The sequence below is a fragment of the Thermobia domestica genome, chromosome 3 (assembly GCF_964235325.1).
Source record: "Thermobia domestica chromosome 3, izTheDome1.hap1.1, whole genome shotgun sequence".
NCBI lineage: Eukaryota > Metazoa > Arthropoda > Insecta > Zygentoma > Lepismatidae > Thermobia > Thermobia domestica.
The window spans coordinates 259,847,374-259,867,422 of NC_137456.1; the positions used below are offsets into that span (position 1 = coordinate 259,847,374).

A 20,049-nucleotide genomic window follows, 5' to 3' on the forward strand; every position below is an offset into this window, starting at 1 on the left:
AAACGGTGAAGATTTTTTTTTTTTTTTTTTTTTTTTTTTTTTATGGAATTGTAGGGATTCTGATTTTAGTGACTTTTCTACATTGTTATGTAATGTAAAGTATGGTAATGTATTACTTTTATCACCCTTAATCTATATGATACAGAAGATTTTAAATAGAATGTTGCTTATTACCTTTTATTGTTTTTAATACAAGGTAACGTAAAACTTCTTCATTCTCACATTGTTTGCGTGTCCAGATTATAAAGATGAAAAAAAAAAAAAAAAAAAAAAAAACTATTGATGCAGTTTGGAAAATAAGAAAAAAAAAGCCGTAATATCTGCTGTTTTAAATTTCCAAACGTTGCAGAAACCATCTGAATTGAGTGATTTTTCTAATCACTGAGTTAAATAATTAGACAATAATATTACTTAATGATATAATAGGATGCAGATTAATACTAAAAATTAAAACTGTACTTACGTAAGCATCGCAATAGTAAAACGCCAATTTGGTGCTACGTTTAATGAGCATTTATCAGCCTCTTCATACGCGCTTTTCATTAAGAATTTATGATGCTTGCAGAACTCTATATTTTTAATTAGTTTTTTTTTTTTTCATTGTAAAGAAAACGTTAATGTTCTTTGAATCACTTCTGTTAAAATGTTTTTCCAAAAATCACTCTTACCGTGACAATTAATCATTGAAATGTAACATCGAATTGTCGTTCGATCATTTAAAAGTACAGTTTTAACTTATTATTCTCACGATAATATCTTGAGACAATATACTAATTTAAGTGCATTTCTACAACCAATTCATGTTATCCTTATTCAGAAATAATTATTGTTAACTGTAGCCGGATGTGGTCATACATTATAGATCAAATAAGATTTTCATTGTAAACTTTTCTCAGGTAATACATAGATAAAATAATAGAGGGCTCATTTTAATCGTCAGCTGAGAGATTTTTTTTTCTGCTTTCTGCAAAATCGAAATTCGTGTTTGAAACGATAATCTTATCTTTGAAAAATTCCCGGAAGCAAATGCATTACTTCTCACCGTACTTCTCCTTTTGTTGATGTTCGCACTGACTATTTACTGTTCCACTTTATTATCAATTTTATTATTGTATCATTCTTTGACCTCTAACACAATTTACGCTTAATATATAGTTCTAAACAAGCATAAACTGTTTAACGCTATAGGACGGTCATTTTCAACTGGATGCTCTGTGATGTCACAGTTGGCTACTCGCATTCTCAGTAAACCACACAGAGAGAGCAAGGAGCAGATATAGAATCTGACGTTGAAAGTTGTAATGGTGACGGGCAAATAAAAACATGAATGGAGTGGTCGATAGTTTTGTAGATACGACAGCCATGGATCCGTAATTACTGGTACACTGCCATTCCATTCTCCTACCTAGATCCTTTCCCTCCTTTGCTCCACACATTTCTCTTAGTCTTCCCTTCAATCAGAAAACATTGTTCCTACGTCCTACATCGGTCTGTTGGAAATGACTGCTGTAGGGGGATGTTATTGAGTGTCGTCATAGGAATTACTAGACAAGACTATTTTTATGGAAATAGATATAAGTTGACGATTTCAATGAGCCATATATTATTTCCTTCCGGTCTGCAATCATTAGCTGATTGGCCTAAGCCCATCGGGTTTTCGTGCTAGGGAGTTCAGCTAAGTTGAGTTTAGTTTAATTTACATAAGAAAATTCGTGCTGGTACCCTTTAATTTGGTCCACAGGGATTAGCAGCTACTGAGAATTTTAAATAAGTCTGTAGGTTTATTATATCTCTTGATTTATTTATTAAGAATTTTCAGAACAAAGGGATAACAAAGGATAATATCAATAGTTAAACTTACTATCGATCTAATGCTTAAACACTACAATGAAACAGAGTAATCAGTGCCTTTGAAATACTATCGCCACGTCGTTCGATTGTATGACGTAATAATGGACGGATGATCAAATCGTGCAATAGGAAAGAATATTTTAAAAACAAAGTGTGTATTTGGAAATACCAAATTGCTACTAAGCGGAATATTATGGAATGATTATCTAAATATATTTGAATGAATTCTTGATTTCATTAGATTTTATGTTAAGTTCTTAGATGAAAGAAGTTTTTTTTAGAAATTAATAATCCCTTTTTGTTTGTTTTCCAGTCCTTCGAAAACAACCACGAAGCACAAAACGGGAAGAAGGAGAACGGTGAGAATGGAGTGAATGGCCACGACTCGTCATCTGAGGAATACACGTACGAGCGGGCAATTCAAAGTTACGTGAATTACGCAGAGACTCATGTCAAATCCAAGCTACGAACTAGTGATAGTGACTCTAAGGACAAAACAAATAGCAGAACCAACTCAGTGTTATCGAATGGACATTCTTCCAAGCGGCGAGCCAGTGAACCTTGTCGTGTCAGTGTTAAACGAGGCTCAAAAATCGAGGAGAGACTATCCGCATTTGAACAACACAACAATAACGAGAAAAGTAACAGCAGTCAAACACGTAGTGGTGTCAGAGTACAGAATGTTGATGTTTTAAAGCGAAGAGAGTTATTTGAAAGAAACACTAATGACGAAAATGATAGCGTGAAAATAAATAAAAATAAGTTGTCTCCTTCACACAACAACACAGAACAACTGTCATCATCAGAGAATGAAGACGGACACTTAGAGAATAACAAGATCCCGGAGGAGCTTTGTAAGAATGACTCAGGAGATCATTTGAATCACTTTGATAACAGATTCACGAACGGTTTTGATGGATCATCTATTAGCAGCACGGACGACATGTATGAAGCCAGACAAACCCCAAGGTCACTTGATAGCTTGGAGGTGGAAAGCCAAGCTTCATCTCTAACAACTAATGATGATGGACTGTTTTCGTCACGCAGTGATGATAGAGATCAAAGCATTGATAATCTAGATAACATCCCGAATAACACCGAGAAATGCTCTCATACGGTCGACGATTTGCTTGGGCTTCATGATAATCAGGATACTCACTCAAATGCTGTGCTACTCGAACCACAAAAATCCACAAATAATGAAATGGAAATTACCAACTGCTCATCCCACGTTGAAGGTAGCGACCAAATTATTGACCTAGAAATTTCGGTAGTGACAAAGGAAGAAACTTCCAGAAAAGAGGTCTCCACAGCTTTCGTGGATGTTACAACGGAGGTACCATCACGACAGGAGGAGTCAAGCTGTACACGTGAGGAAGTGCAGCCTGTGAAAGTAAGTGTCAATTTCCCTGTTCTTGAAAGAAAAATTCAGAAGCGAAATCAAGCTGAGAAACGAAAGACAGTTGTTGAGGTGTTCGAAAAAGTGACGGTTGACCAGGTTTCCCCTTCTTCAAAGGCAACGCTTTTCTTCTCCGTTCTTGAGTCTTCTACAACTGAGACCAAGGTTAGGTGTTCTGTTTGATTGTAATTTAACTCTTTGGTGGCCATTTTTATGTCCTGGCGTGACAAGTAGTGGATTTAACATCGTCACAGGTTTTTAGTTAGCTAACGTGCATTTTCTGTAAGTTTTTTTTTTAGTGTTCTAGTCTGTGTTCGGTTCCATGCCATGGCTTTGGCAGGGCTTGAATTTGTAATCCACAGTGATATTTTCATGTTCTTTAAATTCTTCGTAGTATTCTATCTCTTTGAACTAACTCTTCTTCCTTCAACGTACAAGAAAATTAAGTATCTGGGTTGAATATACTGCTATATAACATCTGCAAATGATACTATTTAACACAATAAATTGACATATTTCTCTGAGAAAACTTATAATATAATTTATCTTCATATGCTTGCATTTTATCACCTTTTTCAATTCAGTTTAAAAAATTGTAACAATGAGCCATTATTGTATTATAGAGGCTGATTCGTTTTCATCTGAATAAATTAGAAATTGTTGCTTACCTGAAAGATTTCACTGTTACCATTGATTATGCCACCGGTATGGACATTGCACGACATCGCAGTTTCGATTGCAGCGGACTTCGTTGCAGCTGTTCCAGGGTTGCAGACTTCCCAGAGGTCATTTACAGTTCGAACCCGACGTAATAAGACATCATTCGAAAAGTCCGAAAGCATAGTAATCCATGGAACTAGCATGTCCGAATGAATACTAGTTGCAGGTGCAGTGCGTCGGTAATAGGCCTTCTACTTAAAACTTTGTTCTTGTACAGTTCCACACGATAAATTTCGACACCACACAATGCTGGTATTTCGCTTGTGTAAACTCGAAATAGGACATGTTCTTGATAATAAACAGTATTCATTTTAACCTTTTTTTACCCAACTTGACGAATCTTGAGCTTCTCTTTGTAGCAAAAGTCAGAAATAATCATAAAACTTTTCGAGAAACGTTCTTTGTACAAATTTATAAAGTTTCATCGATATTTTTCATTAACACTCTGTAGATAAAGGTCCAAACTTTTCCACAGTCACCTGGATAGATCCATGGTTCGTCCATTGACACAGTGAATTCCTAGGCTTCACCAGCTAGATGAAACCCGTAAAGCCTTCTGTCCTTATTCTTTCGCTTCATGATATCCCGAGGTGTTAACGCATGCACACTTGCCTTGCGGACAGTCTATAGACTCAATTTGATACACAATTCATTGTTTATTAATCCACATGTAATGATTTGGCCAGCATAACGCATGCGAAATTTTACTGATGGCCTCTTTGGATGCGATTTGGTCGGTGTCATGGTTGTGAAGAGGCTACTGAGCATAACGTTTAATGATAACAATAACAGTGGCCCGTTCTACCACAAAACTATTGTTCTGACACTGCCATGATGTATCTTTTCGAAAAGCGAAATTTTTGGTGCGAGTTTGCCCACCAAAAGACTGATATATGTGGGCGTACAGTTTTGTTGCTCTGTCTGCAAGTTGTTTGGATGGAAACGGACCAGCTTCTGTATTTACAAATTATGCGTTAAGGTTCAGTAGTTCCTTTCCCCTCATCCAAGAGAAAGTATCTTTTAAATGGAATATATATATATATATATATATATATATATATAATATAGGGCCGGATCCAGAATTTTCTGAGGGGGAGTGCACCATTAACTACCAGTACATTTGAATAATATTTAAATGTTTTAAATGCCTTGAGGCATTTGTGGTGTATATTAGGAATTGACTTAAACTATTGCTTTTGCAAAAATCCACTTTCTTTTAAACCCGAAACGGAAACATGACATGAAATTTTCGGAAGGTATTGCTATTTTCACTGCCAGCTTTTCACTTTAAATAGTGTATATACACAACGGAGTACCCCCTAAATCCGGCCCTGTATATATACATATATTGAGACTTCAGTTAAACTGCTTGGTGTTATCAATCGATGAACAACGACTGCTAGGACGGCTATCTACAAACTTCAAATGTTTTATAAAGTTGTCACATAGACGCTGAAAGCAAAACGATGTCGGCTACTAATTGGGGATATAAACTGAATATATATATATATATATATATATATATATATATATATATATATATATATATATATATTATCTTCAAAATTTAATTGTTTCATTATTTTTAAAGAAGTTTTTGATTAAATATAAAACTGTAGCAGTTTATCTAAATAATACTATAATACCATCTGTACATCAATTCTTTGAAATTCTTGTTCAAATATCTGGTGTTCATCTCGATTATCTGCTGTCTGTCTGTCATATAAACATTAACCTCCTTACATTTGCCATGTTTTCAAATATTGATAACTCAGAATGGGTGCTACTATTGTTTTCGTGTATTTTTGAACACTGGTAATAGTAAGAAAAACTTTTCAGTATGGATGTTCCCAATTGTTGGAAACACATCTTCAGTTACGGTATCATAGGTGTAGTCAACAAGGAGTCTTCACTTTTTTCTTTTGACAGGCATTATGGGAAGAATGTATTATTCTTTCATTACTGTAGTTTACTAATACTTTGTAACAGCTATCCTTGATTTCTACAATATTTTGAATTTTTTGAAAAATTAGCAGGATCTATGAATACACAGTGAATGTGTATTGTGAATGTGTGCCGGGTATAATCTGTCTTACGTCAGTTAAACTTACAAACAGTGGATTTTGTGTTCTTTTGAAATAAATGTGAGACATCTAACATACCGATATCCAACAGTTATAGTCTTGTTTAAAAATAAATCCCGGCCACGTACCTCTGTAAAAACCCCGTTGCTCTTATCCAGAAGCAAATCAAACGTCCGTGGCTGTTTAAAATCTTTATCTCAAGCTCAGTGAGAGGCCTTGTAAAGAGAGGTAGATGGCAGTATTTTTTATATTTGTTTTTAAACAAGACTACATGTGTACATATAGTGTTCTATATATTATTGGCCACCAATGAAATGTCTACAGATTCGTTTCATAGAATAGTTTGTTCGATCTCGTCGAGCATCTCACATAGCACTAGTTATCCGTTTTGTTTGTCTGTTTGTACAGGAATATCATGTGTGCCTGATTTTTTTTTCACTTTAATATATTAACTTTCGTTTTTATAAACTGACACATAATGTATGATTAAATTGTCAGAACAAATATTGTAGTGGATAAGTGTGCGTACTGTCTGTTCCTATAGTTTCAGAATCACTTTTTGGTGGGTGTGTATATGATTTGGATACCACGTTAAACTGCAAGACTTTGAGAGTTGAAGGAAACACAACTTACATCATTTCCTGAAAGCTCTAAGTACACTTACGATGTATTATATGCATTACTCGTTGATTTTTCATATTTGTCAACAGTATATTTCAGTTAAGCAGGAATGAAGAATTACTTAATGAGTGTATGGAACACATCACAATAAATTACATTACTTTCCTAGTAGTGTTCTTTCCAATATTAGAGAGAGCTCCTCTGTGGCTAAGCGGTTAACGTACGCGCCTTTGGCGTGGGAGGCCCGGGTTCGATTCCCGCGGGAGCTCACATGGTTCGGATTCCACGTTAATCAGTAGGTCCACGTCTCATATAGCCTCGCTGCTGAAAAGGGACGTTAAACTCAAAATCAACTCAACCAAAGCTTTGGTCAGTTGGAGTTTTATTGGCAGTCTTGAATTCTCCAAAGCTGCAATGAATAATTTACAACTCAACCAATATTAGAGAGTACCGAAAGGACAAAGAAGCTATATCAGGTTTATCGAGACATCTACAAATTATCGAGCAGTCGGTACACAATTTAAGAGTCTTATACCGTTCTACCTCAAATATTGAAAGAAATGTATTTGAAGCATATTTCATAAGAAGAAAAATTGTAATACTAAACACACACACGCACAAAATTGAAATTGGGATGGTATTATTACCAGATATAACAACCAAATAAAACTAAAGAATTATCAGAAAATCGTTTATTGCATTTTATTGGGTAGAGGCATCCAGAAAACACTCCGATTTATTCGAATAAAAATTAGAAGTTTACTTTGCGTTACTTTAATTTGATCTGGCTACAGTATTGTGATTTATACATAATGATTTAAATAACTGTCCGCGTAGCAGGTATCGTGACGTGCTGTTTAAGAATACTCCACAGGAAAGATACCTGAAAGACATAAATAAGAAGGTATTAGTAAGTTCTGTTAGTGCACCGACTTTAGAGAGTTTACTTATAGTGTTACATGTTGAAAATAAGAAATAGCTGTATCATTGGGAAGGGTAGGCAACTATAAGTATAAAGAAAATTTACAGTAGGTGTTGAATTACTACAGCTGACATAAGACAATATAAGAACCCGTTGTTAGAAGGATTTAAGCTTTTATGTGCCCCCGAAGAAGGATGACCGATTGATTTATTCGAAATACAAGGAAGAAAAATTGGAAAGAACACTATGAGGTGAATTTTTGAATCTAATTTCGAAAGACATTATATAGTATTAATTAGAAACACAAACAGATACACAAATACATGTTGAGTCTCGTAACATTACTTACGTTTGCTTTAATTATTCGCTCTGTATCCAGTAACGAGTGCATATCGTGGATTTTTTTTTCGTTTTCTGATTTTTGTTCATTCACCCAATTTGTTTACCTGTGATCGCTTCTACGGTCCAGTAATCTTTACTTTCAAGAAACACCAAGTCTGCTTTCTGCTTTCAGTACACATGTAATACTATTCTTGTTGTTGTTTGTAATATACAGTATAACACACAAAAAAGAGCAGAGAACTTTTAAAATGTAGCTGAATATTCTGTTTTTAAAAGCACAGACTAGCTTTCTGTCTACTTATGTGGATGATTATGGTAATAATATATAGTACCATAATAATTCTTATAGTATTATAATAATTATAATACTATATAGTTTTAGCTTTGACTTGTTATATGCATCCTAATAAGCTAATTTCCAATTACAGAAGTCAGAAGGAGAAGCGAACGTATCTGAGAAGGAAGAAGTTGCCAAGACGGGAATGCTCCTCGACTCCTTAGAAGCGGAAATTATTCCTTCCGAAACCCATCCTCCAATGCAGCCACTACAAAATTCAACAGAAGGTAGCAACATTGACGTAGTTAGTGATCAACCTAAAGCACCACAAGAACCAAATAGAGTAGTGGAAGAACAGCGTCCTACCCACAATGCCCTTGAAACAAAGAAAAGTGAAGACGTGCACTCGGAAGATGATTCTGTGTTCCTCGATAATCCTCCTCCTCAAACCAAAGAGCAGCAGCGGCCACCATTACAACCAGCTTCCACGACAAGCAGCACAGCGACCACGCTCAACCAAGTCACAGCAACCAATGAGATTATTGTGGGAATTGGTTCAGATATGGTACGAATATTTTCTATTTCATATCTTGTGTATCAGTGTTATTCAGAAGTGCTGAAGGTTAAGCCTTCATGTTCAACTTCAGCCCTATTCATCTTCTATGCCAATTCGATAGGCTGAAGTTAAGAAAGGTTAAGAGAGTCATGAAGGCAAATAACGTTTATTATTCTTTGCAAGATTTTCCTGTTCTCTAATCTATGTTTAATATTTAAGCGGTAGCCGTATGTTCTGTATCCCAGACATGTTTTTATTATTCCTCTTTTATTTGTATTTAATTAATCAAGTTTGCATATAATCAGTTGTATTATATATGAACTGTTTTCTTCGTTCAAAATCCTTTATTTGTAAATTTCATTTATTATTGGATCAAAAGATCCAATATATTTCAATCAAAAATTTTCTTTTAAGCCTTATATCTAAAGAATTACATACAGTGTAGCCAAACCCAAACTATCAGTATGATGTGCTTATTCCGTAGAAGGTACGAAAACTCAATTGAGGGGCCGTTCAAAAATTTGTTGGGCCCCTGATCCAAAAACTAATTATTGGCCAAGATCGCGATCATTTCTTCCATTTTTGGTTTTCCTAAAATTCTTGTTTTGCTACATTCTTCTGTGCATGTTTGATACTGTCACTAGTGTTTCTTTTTCTGCCTTTGTATGAATGTTCTGTGTAAAAGAGAGAGAGAGAGAGAGAGGGAAAAGAGGTAGTCCGTTATAACCTGTTCGCTTTCAGTGAACAATCGCCTAATTATCAAACAAATATCGCCGCGGATTTGTAGCGCTCCATTGTTTGTTTATCATTGTTTGTTTTAAAATTATTATTTAATCTGTATAGTTTACAAATAGTTGTTTAATTCACTTGAGGTATTATTTAGTATAACCTCGTAACGTGTGTGCACAGAAGAGGCAAAGATCAATGCGAAAAAGTAATAAACCAAGTACACTAATAAAAGTCACGAACGTTAACGGTTTATAAAAAATGAAATAAAATCTTTCAGATTTACTTCCCACGTTTATGTCGTGTAGGCTAAAGGAGACCGTGATGATGAGAAATGAATGAAATGGTGGAATGTTGTAAGTGGGAGAAAATGGGAGAACCTCAAGAAAACCCACGCAGACGGCGTTTGTCCACCACAAAGCCCACTTTGCACGAACTGGAATCAAACCAGGGACCCTACACAGAATAAACGCTCCATACCACTGAGCTACGTAAACAATTTATAGTGCAATATGTGTATAATAACTTGGTTAACTAAAAATAAATGAGGAATATTAATAATAAACATATAAAAAGAAATACGTGATGGATACGATATACATATGTAGACAGCTTCCACAAATTGAAACTCTACGCCTTAACTTCATTAGTAATGATGTTGAGGAACTAGTAGGAGATGTGATTTTGGATATGAAGTGGAAGAGCAGGATTTTTTTTTTTTTTAAGAACAAACATGTTCTGACACTTTCTTTCGTATTAATAAGAAAAGAAGAAGAAAAAAACTGGCTACACCATTAACTTTTTTTTTTTTTTTTTGGACGATATAAAGAATTATCTGCTAAACTTGAGTAATAGTGCTTTTAGATATGAATGTGTATATCTGAAGATAAGATTTCCGTTGTGTGACTATAAGACACATGGCCCTATTCTCTAGATGCTGTAGGATTTTGTTATACAGTATCTTTCGGGAAGGGCCAATATTAATTACTCTTATTTTCCTTAATGCTTTGCAGCAAATTGTGTTGTAAGGTTTATCTAAAATAGAACAGAACGATTGAACATTTTAACAAAGATTCATTTATTCAAATAAAATACTTGAGTATGTGATAAAAAAAAAAAAAAAAAGCATAAGTAGCTAAAATTCTACATATTTTCCTTACATGTATTGTTAGTTTAAAACTACAAATATTTTGTTCATTAGACTGCTGAATGAAGTTTGAATCTACATTACTTAATAGAAGTAAATACCTTGCTTTTGATATCTTTAAATTATATAATTAAGTCAAATTTATAAGAATGTTGATAAATCTTTTCCCGAAAGAAGTAATTACGTGAACTATCTGTATATTCTGTGTTTGTAGATGCCTATACCTACAATTCCTTTGGCAAATGAAGTTGGGTTTGTAGCTGGTCTTTCGTTCCCTCTGGAATTGGCACCATCCACGACAGCTGAACCACCGAAAGAGAAACCCCCACCACCTCCCGTTGATATGGATTTGGACGAGGAGCTACCAGTAAGTTAGAATAATTGCTTCAGTAAAGAGAGGTTCTACTACTTTCTTAGTTTACTTATTAGAGCATTTACTACCAACTGTTTCAATATCCAACACATCCAAAAAGGGGGAGCACACCTCTCCTGAAATAAAATTATAACCCTTTTGTATTATTTCAACGATCTCAGCCGAGCCGACAACGGTATATTTTCTGTTAATATATTTGGTCAATAATCTGCTTGCAGTGTGGTGTTACTAAAAACTAACTAATATCCCGAAATGTTAAACCCGGAAGTAATTTGCGGCCCACGGACACTTGCATCCTCTCGCGCAAGAAGAAGAAATATAAACCTCCCGAGGGTGAGAGTTGATGAATGTCTAATTTTCGAAATATATATATATATATATATATATATATATATATATATATATATATATATATATATATATATATATATATATATATATATATATATATATATATATATATATATGGAGCCATTTTTCTGCGATGTTGCGTTTCGTCATCCCCGGCATCAAAATGAACGAACATAAAACTGTCCCAGACTGGCCGTACTGCTTTATTTAAAAAGAAAAGCAAGTTACTTCAAATCGAATTATACAGATCTTTTATACAAGCAATACTAGAATGGAAGTTACACTATAATATACTGGGTATGAGAAAACATGCAATTTTCTTCAGTCACTTTTTTTTTCTTAATATCTGGTGCCGCTGCTGTTCCAGCAGGAGCACGTACCTAAAAACACTCACGCTACACAAAGATACTAAAATCAGGCACACACAAAGACCAAACATGGATTTATTATTATGTAGAATATCAAATTTTGGAGATATCGGAAATAGAAATTTGACACCCGAAGTTGAATTTAGCAGCATGAAGAGAAATATGACACCTCGAATACACACACACATATATATTGGGCAAATATCGAAAATAAGAAAGTTCTGGATCTGCGCCTGGTGTACAATTTCTTCTTTCATAATTACTTTAATAAAACAACTAATTTAAGTTGGAAGTGCTGGGTGGAAATGATGAAAATTAGGATGCTCTGATATCAACAGTGCGTATTTAGAGTGTCTGTTATTAAATTGACAAAGATTGATTATAGCAAAGCATATTCTACCAGAAGAATTAAATTAAAGCTGTGAAGAAAATGGGATCAAAATAAGTGTTAATAAGACAAAACAATGGCAGTTTGGACGAAGAAAACTGTGTAAACACTTAAAAAAAAAAAAAAAGTAGGAAGTAGAGCAAGGAAGTACGGTTCAGTAGATGATGATAATAATAAGGCTCAAACAAGAAATAAAAGCAAAGATGAGAATATTGTGTTGATGGAATGGAAACAAACGTGCGCTTCGTTGGACGAAGTGTGTGAATTTGAAAGACGTTATGTTAAGATTTTTTTTTTTTTTTTTTTTTTTTTCGCCCATACCTACTGAAAGTTCTCGTACAATAAGTTCACATACCCAGTTGACAGTATTGTAGAAAGTATTCAGATGTTAGATGAAAGTATTCAGACAATAACCTTATGGACATCTCTATTCGTTTTACAAATGAAATGAGATCTTTCAGTTTTACGTCCCACGATTATGCCGGCTAGGTATTCGTTTTAGAGTTATACATATACACTGCTTTAGTTTAAATTTCATATTATATAATTTTATTAATGAATGACCAGCTAAACTCCTTGTTTTTATGTTTGAAAAAAAAAAACAATATATATTGTTGAAAACAAATGGAATAGGTGGTCCTTTTCTTGAAAGCGAAATCCTAATTTAAAGTTCTACGATTGTGTTCTGAGCTGAAGGATACGAATTTTAGGGGAAAGGAATGGCTATGTACGAGTTAGTGAAATTAGAATATGAGAGGAAACGGGAGTACTTCGAAACAGACATGTTACTGTCCACCACAGGCTCACATAGTCTAGGACCGAACCAGTGACACGCTCTTTTTTTATTGTTACTATCATTCATAATTGTGTTCTTTAACGATTTCACTTATTTATTTATGTATGTATGTATGTATGTATTTATTTATTTATTTATTTATTTATTTATTTGTTTTACCTGTTTTCTAAGGAGACTGGGATGAAGCGTATGGAGAGCACAAGAAGACTGAAGAAAGAAATTCGTAGAAAACGTTCCGATTTCTTAGGAATTGAGGATTACAACGATGACAGCTATTTAGAACAACGTATGTATTCGTTCACTTACTTCTGCATGCTTATAACTTGTAATTAATTTCAAACAATATAATTCTATAATATTTTATAACTCCATTATATCGCTTGCTAAAAACATTACAAACTAAAGGAAAGGTTGAGGAAATCGACATTCTAAAGTATTTCATTTTTTACTTAAAGAGTTAAGTTTATGAAAAGCTTTAACACTGATAGGCATTGAGATTGAAATAGAATCTCTCGTGTCTTAAGTGATTAGCGTTGCCATCTTCGATGTAGGAGACTCGGGTTCAAACCTCGGTATCAGGTTATTTGGTTTGGATCCCAGGTTGGATTGTAGGTGCACGTCTCATGTAGTCTCGGTGCTGAGAAGGGACACTAAACTTTAAAATAACCATCATAGTGTATTCGATTCGCCTGTCTTGGTACTGAAAGTACGAACTACTTAAAACTCGATTAATCACTGAAATGCGATTGACGTTTTTTTCTTCTTAATTTTCTATGATTGTAGATTATCCAGTGACAGTCGATGGATGTTTATGTGTGTGATATGAATTACAAACGAACAAACAAATAAACAAATAAAAAATTAAAAAAAATAAAATAAAAAAAAAAAGATAAGAATGTCGAAATAAACTTTACGAATAAAAAATAATCATATGTTGCTCGTTAAGATTGTACAGTACAAAGTAGAAACATGAACACTGTGCAAAGCTGTGAAAGTAACTATGGAAACTTTCAAAATGGATGAATTAGGAAATGATGAAGAAAATCAGTTGGGTTGAGAAAGCAATTTAGAAGTAGTGGGTAAAGAACAAAATTTGAGATATTGATAAAGAAGAAAATATGTTGGTCAGAAAGTTGTTTTGAGAAAATTTCTATTCCATAGAATTAATAGAAAGTATGATGAAAGGTAAAAGAAGAAGAATTGTAGACTGCGATTAATGATAGAAAGAGGATGGCTGCTACGTGAAGATAAGACTAAGGACCGTAATATATGGAAATAGTAATATTTTGCGGAGTTTTACATTCCACACTATGCACTTTAGGGTAAAGAAGAGATACCAAGTATTTTTTTTCTTATTGAAATTAAAACCAATAAATTTCAATTTGCTGATTATATATATAACTATATAAGACTGGGCGCTCTGTAACAACACGTTTTGCTGCTGCCATTCTGAGTATATCATACGCAGAGAGCAGTGAGAGACAGGAAACCTAGAGTTGATTACATACATTGAGAACATAAGGCGTAGTTACTTGGTTCTGCAGATACACAACTCATGGATTCATGACCAATTTACATGAGCAACATTTGTTTATTGCATTGTCCTGCCTCATCTTTCCTGTGCTCAACCTACAATCTCTCTCTTTGTATTCCTTTCTGACCATAGAAGCTGCTCTTAGGTCATAAAACGGGCAGTTGCTAGTGACTTATTTCACAGATGTGTGGATTACAAATTGACGAAAATGAGCTTTAACCAAACTTCTAGCATGCATTCAATTATAACATTAAAATTGGTGTACGGTGAATAATATTAGTATTATTACTCAAAAGGTTGTTGCATGGTTATATTGTATTTTTGTGGTATTTCTGTAGTAATTTAGTGGTATTCTAGTGTAATTGGTTTGCATGAAGGCCCTAGCACTCTAGATATTGCAGGTGTTGGTATGCAGTACCTTCCGGAAGGGGCCGATATTAACATTTTTCATTTTCTTTAATGCTACGCAATGTCTCTTTTGCGGAGTTTACCTGAAATGAAACAGTAACACTAGCATGAAATGGTGTGGTCTCTAGGTGTTAAAAGCTTAAGCAGTATACATATACAATATAACTTGGTTATAGGTACATTGGTTTTTGCAACACTTGTCTGCTACTACAAATATTCAATGGGTCTAATTAATTCCTTGTAAGTCCAGTATTTGAATATCGTGCTTAATATGACATTCACAAATGCATCGAATTCGTATATTTAATGTCATTGCAATAAGTGAGTGGTGATGACTTTTTGTAGTGGATAACATGCTCTCCCTCAGCGAATAACTAATGGGAAGTCAGAACACGCTTGCATGGGGGTGAAGGAAAGTGAAAACTTGTCGAATCGCATTCTTTCTGCATTACCTGCCTAGTAGTGCTTTGGTTGGTTTTGGGAAGTTCGAGTATACCCCCTAAACTAATAATCGACACTAAACTAAGGTATGTTTCCTAATTTACGATGTGTATTGTTCTCTTTTCACACCATACTAGATATTATTTCGTATCAGTCTTCGTAAAAATTCCGGAGCGAAACCCAACGTAAAATGTGCAAAATTCAATTATAATTGCCGTGCCTAGTGTCGCAAACTAAAACGCAACTTTTTGCGTTGGTTTGACGCAAACCGTTACAGAAGGGAAAGGGGGGGGGGGGGATGTTAGAGAAATAGTAGTTCGGAAATTTTCCAAGTGACAACATGTCTATCAGGAGAAAAGTTTTACGCTTCGAACTGAAGTTAGAGTGACTCGAAAAAGTTAAGAAAAACCTGTAATTTAGAAAGTGTGTATTAGGCAAGTAACAAAAAACAAAACAGTAGCTTGCAGTAATTTATTGAATAATTTCAATACATCAATATTTATGTTTTTCAGTTGTAATTAATTTATAGTAAAAAGAAAGTAATATCGGTAATATAAGTTTGATCGAGTGGTCAAATAGTTTATCAGTCCTCATCTTCAGCCTGATACCTTGAAATTACACATCTCGGATACGATGACATTCGTTTATAACGTACAACTTTTAGATCCCTTTGATGACATATAACCAAGTTCTACTGTGTATATACTGGTGTTAGGTATCTGAAACTTGTATCTCTAATTTAGATTTCTTGTATTCTTTATAGTATGGTATGGCCTGTTTATCACATAATAAAATACTTTGGTACATTAAATGGTCAAACTATATTCCTTCTCGTTATTTATTTATTTATTTTTCTGGGGGTAAACAAACACCATACTTACTGTACCTAATTATGACTAGAACTGGGCGAGTATTGATTTTCTTTATTCCATTGGGAAATATAACAATATTTTCATAATTAATTAGGAATATCTAGTGTAAATTTTCAAGAAGATACTCCTGGTCTGCAGTTTTAAGTTATATCTCGTTGCAGCTTATATTTCTGTCAAATTATTTTAAAAAATAAGGGGAAACACTAACGTCCGTTATTGCGTCTGTAACAGTTTTTTGGACGTTTACAGCCACTTACGTTGTGGCCTTTTCCACCAGGTTAAGTCCATTACATGAAGATCGAAACTCAAAATAGTGCAGCAACCACCTACAAATATTAACATTAACTGGAAAAAATAGTTTTAGTGCATTCTAATGGTTACATTCTCAGTAGTTATTACATCACTAATTTTTATTCAAAAATAGTTTTAGTGCATTCTAATGGTTATATTCTCAGCAGTTATTACAACACTAATTTTTATTCAGTTTTGCACAGCATTTTAAATTTAATTATTTAGTATAAGTTATATGAATAAATAAAGCTAAGCCTAATAGCGAGACAGATGTATAGATGTCGACAAGACTCTCACAGTGTTCTGTTAATTTCTTTAAAATAATGTTATATCGTCATTTCCTTCATGAAGAAATCGCCGTAATTTTTTTCTTTATATAAAGAACCAGTTTACTAAGAGGTCTCATTCCAATTTTGAGCCCTTGCACTTCAAGTGCAAAATGTGTTTGTAAAGTGGTTGAGTCTTCATGTAAGTGACAACGCGGTGAACAAGGCCGGAATCATCCATGAAAACTCCTAGACATAATGGAGTTAGTGTTTTTATTTCTCTTTTCAATAATTTGATTCAAATTCCGTTAATTTCTGTCTTTAAGTAAATATTTTAACTTTATTTAACCTAATACACTACTACCTATCCTTCCACATACTCTGATGTAGACAGCACGACGCTAAGTGTTGAAACTATTAGCAGCAGCTTGAGGTGAGAAGTTTTATACGCTTAATTAATGTTTTCATTTTGTTGTGTCATAGATAAAAGTGTATTTATTTTTAGATAGATTGGGTTAAATCTGTAACTTGTTTTGTTTATTTGTAACATGTATTTTCTTGTTCCAAAACGTGTATTTCAAGTTAATTTTACATATGACAGTATGAATCTTTCGAATACAATAATATTTAACAAAAATAGTTCAAATATCAGAGTATAAGTTAATAAATAAATAAATAAATAAAACTAGTTTGTTTCGTGGTGGAAGTAGTTGCTTGACATATTAAATAGTAGTTCGGATCCCAACCAGTACACCTCTGTCTTATAGCTTTTATGCTGGAAAGGACGTTAGATCCCAATAAATCAGTAATAATAAAATTGAAACAGGTAAACGTAAGACATCTTTTATCTAACTTACAAAAGTCGGTAAGTCAGGGCTCTTGTCGTATGATCAGGATGATCAGATCTCCGCTAACCTCTTCGTCTTCACTTAAGATATTTCTCTTTTGATATCGTCCATTAACTGCAGTCTCCTTCGCTCCCTCCCTCTCCTGCCACCGTACCCTCTAGCACGTCCCTCATGGTACAGTTCCTTCCCAGCCATTGTCCCAACCAGTTTCTCTTCCTCTTCTCAATAATATTTAAAATTGTTATTTTCCTCCCTACCATTTCTAACACCCTCTCATTCATTTTGCGCTCGAGCCAGCTAATTCTATCCATTTTCCTCCACATCCACATTTCGAAAGCTTCCAATCGTTTTTCATCATTTTTGCGTAATATCCGTATTTCTGACCCATACAGTACAATACTCCACACGAAGCATTGTATGAGCCTTTTCTCCAACTCTTTATTCAAGGTCCCACAGAATAGTATTTTCTTCCTCCTAAAGGCTTCTTTCGCCATTCCTGTCCGTGCTTTTACTTTACATTCGCACTTCATATCATCACTAATAATACTACCCAGGTATCGAAAACTAGTCACTTGTTCTATTTCGTTCCCTCCTACTTCTCTATTTAACACCGACCGCTTCATTCCAATCACCATGGCTTTTCCTTTACCAAGTTTTCTAACATCTCATTGATTTTCTCTTCAGATTCTGCAGCAAGCGCCATATCATCAGCAAACTGTATACACCTAATCATTCTATTCCTACTGAAATGTCTTTTTTCGTCTAGGCTCTTTTTCACTATCTCTTCTAGATAGATATTAAATATTATTGGCAAGAGACAGCATCTCTATCGAACTCCCCTTCCAATTGCACTATCATCGGTCTTTTCCTCCCCTATTCAAACACTTACTGGTTGGTATTCAACTTCCTTTGCCAAAAATGATGCTGTTTCAATATTATGCGTGATGAGTGCATCAACTTGTTTCGCTCTTAAACCGTCCCCGTTGGTTGGCTAAGACTTGAGTACTCTGGCGCACAGGATCCCATGTTTGATTTCCAGTGGTAGAGCCTTGAAATTTAAACGCAATACGGTGGTTTGGATTTAACCTTAAACTGTAGGTCCACATCTCATACAGCGTCGGTACTGAAAAGGGACAATAAACTCCCAGCAACAAATCGTGTAATGCTGATAATTTTGAACTAGTTACTTCATGATTTAATTAAGCCCTTCATTTTCCTCACATCCTGAGTCATCGGAAATAGTAACCGCTCTAGAGGTACACAATGCTCACTATTTATTTTCACAAGCACCAGTGAGATGTAGGTATTTTCAAAACTACATCTCTGTATAGAAATTTCAGATTTTTTTTTTTTTTTCATCACCGGTATGTTGCTGATCTGCATAACAATTTATTACACATATTGTGAATATACTCTTGTCTCATAACGTAAAGTAAGCCAACATATAAGCTGTAGATACAAGTAGAAAGAGAAGTGTTTATGTACTTGGTCATTACTACAAGTAATTAATACATATCTTGTAATTTCCAGAATTAAGTGTGGCACCCCCACCTGATATGGCAACTATCTTGCAAGAAGAGCGTCGCCTGGAACAACAGTTGTATCAGCAGGCGTTCTCAGAGACCGACTCCAATCAGGGAGAAGCTACAGAGAGCAGAGACTCTGGTGTTGAGTTGGACAGAAATCATGGAGACGAGCCATGGAATCACTCCACAAAGGTTCCTAGCAGCAACAACGCTCGAGTAGACACTGAAGAACTATGCAAGGTAGAAAACTCTTTTACTGTAAAAATAGTCTTATTTCACTATACCCTTCGTAGGTTATACAGTATAACTCCAATCATCCGAACTTCAGTCAGTAGGACTTAAAAAAAAAAAATTCTTGAAATGCGAACGACAGCGATTCGTTCGTAAAAGTACAATTTCCACGTTACAATTTGTGTTAATTGGAATGTTTAAACTCCAATTTGGGAAATTCTAAGTCAGTATTTCACCAATTTCAGAGATACTGTATTTCTCTACTCTCATATCGAGAGAAAATCCGAAGATTTTACTTGTATTTTAGAAATTATAACTGTGTCTTTAAGTTAAAAGTTAGTTGCGTTGTAGTAGGAGTAACTGAGAAAAATGGACATGATTTCCCACTGCTTTTATCCTTAGGAATGTGGGTGACAAAACAATTAACTTTGTTGTGTATGTTCAACTGACACCTCTAAATATTTATAAGTTCTGTACTGAAGGTATTATTTTTTGAATTGTTGATAGTACTGGAGATATTGTAATGTTGGTAAAGTACACCATCATCTTTCATTTGTATAATTTTGCAGTTTGCATAAAGTATACAAACTGTCTTGGAATTGTGAATATTGCATAGAGGTATACATATAGGACTATCAAAATTTAAATTAGGATTACAATATACGTATTTTTCAATATGAGCATACAATACATAAAAGTAATTTTCCATTA

The 20,049-nt window shown here is 34.3% G+C and overlaps 1 protein-coding gene across 5 annotated transcripts in view; it reads left to right on the forward strand.

Moving 5' to 3' along the window:
• The window catches only part of smash (smallish), a 357,062-nt gene that overhangs the window by 287,844 nt on the left and 49,169 nt on the right, over positions 1-20,049 (forward strand). For all 5 annotated transcript variants that reach the window (XM_081752343.1, XM_081752341.1, XM_081752339.1 and 2 more), the window contains 5 exons: positions 2,165-3,244; positions 8,368-8,781; positions 10,860-11,012; positions 13,093-13,207; positions 19,112-19,347. In XM_081752343.1, the coding sequence (XP_081608469.1) occupies positions 2,165-3,244; positions 8,368-8,781; positions 10,860-11,012; positions 13,093-13,207; positions 19,112-19,347 (1,998 nt within the window). The remainder of the gene's footprint in view (positions 1-2,164; positions 3,245-8,367; positions 8,782-10,859; positions 11,013-13,092; positions 13,208-19,111; positions 19,348-20,049) is intronic.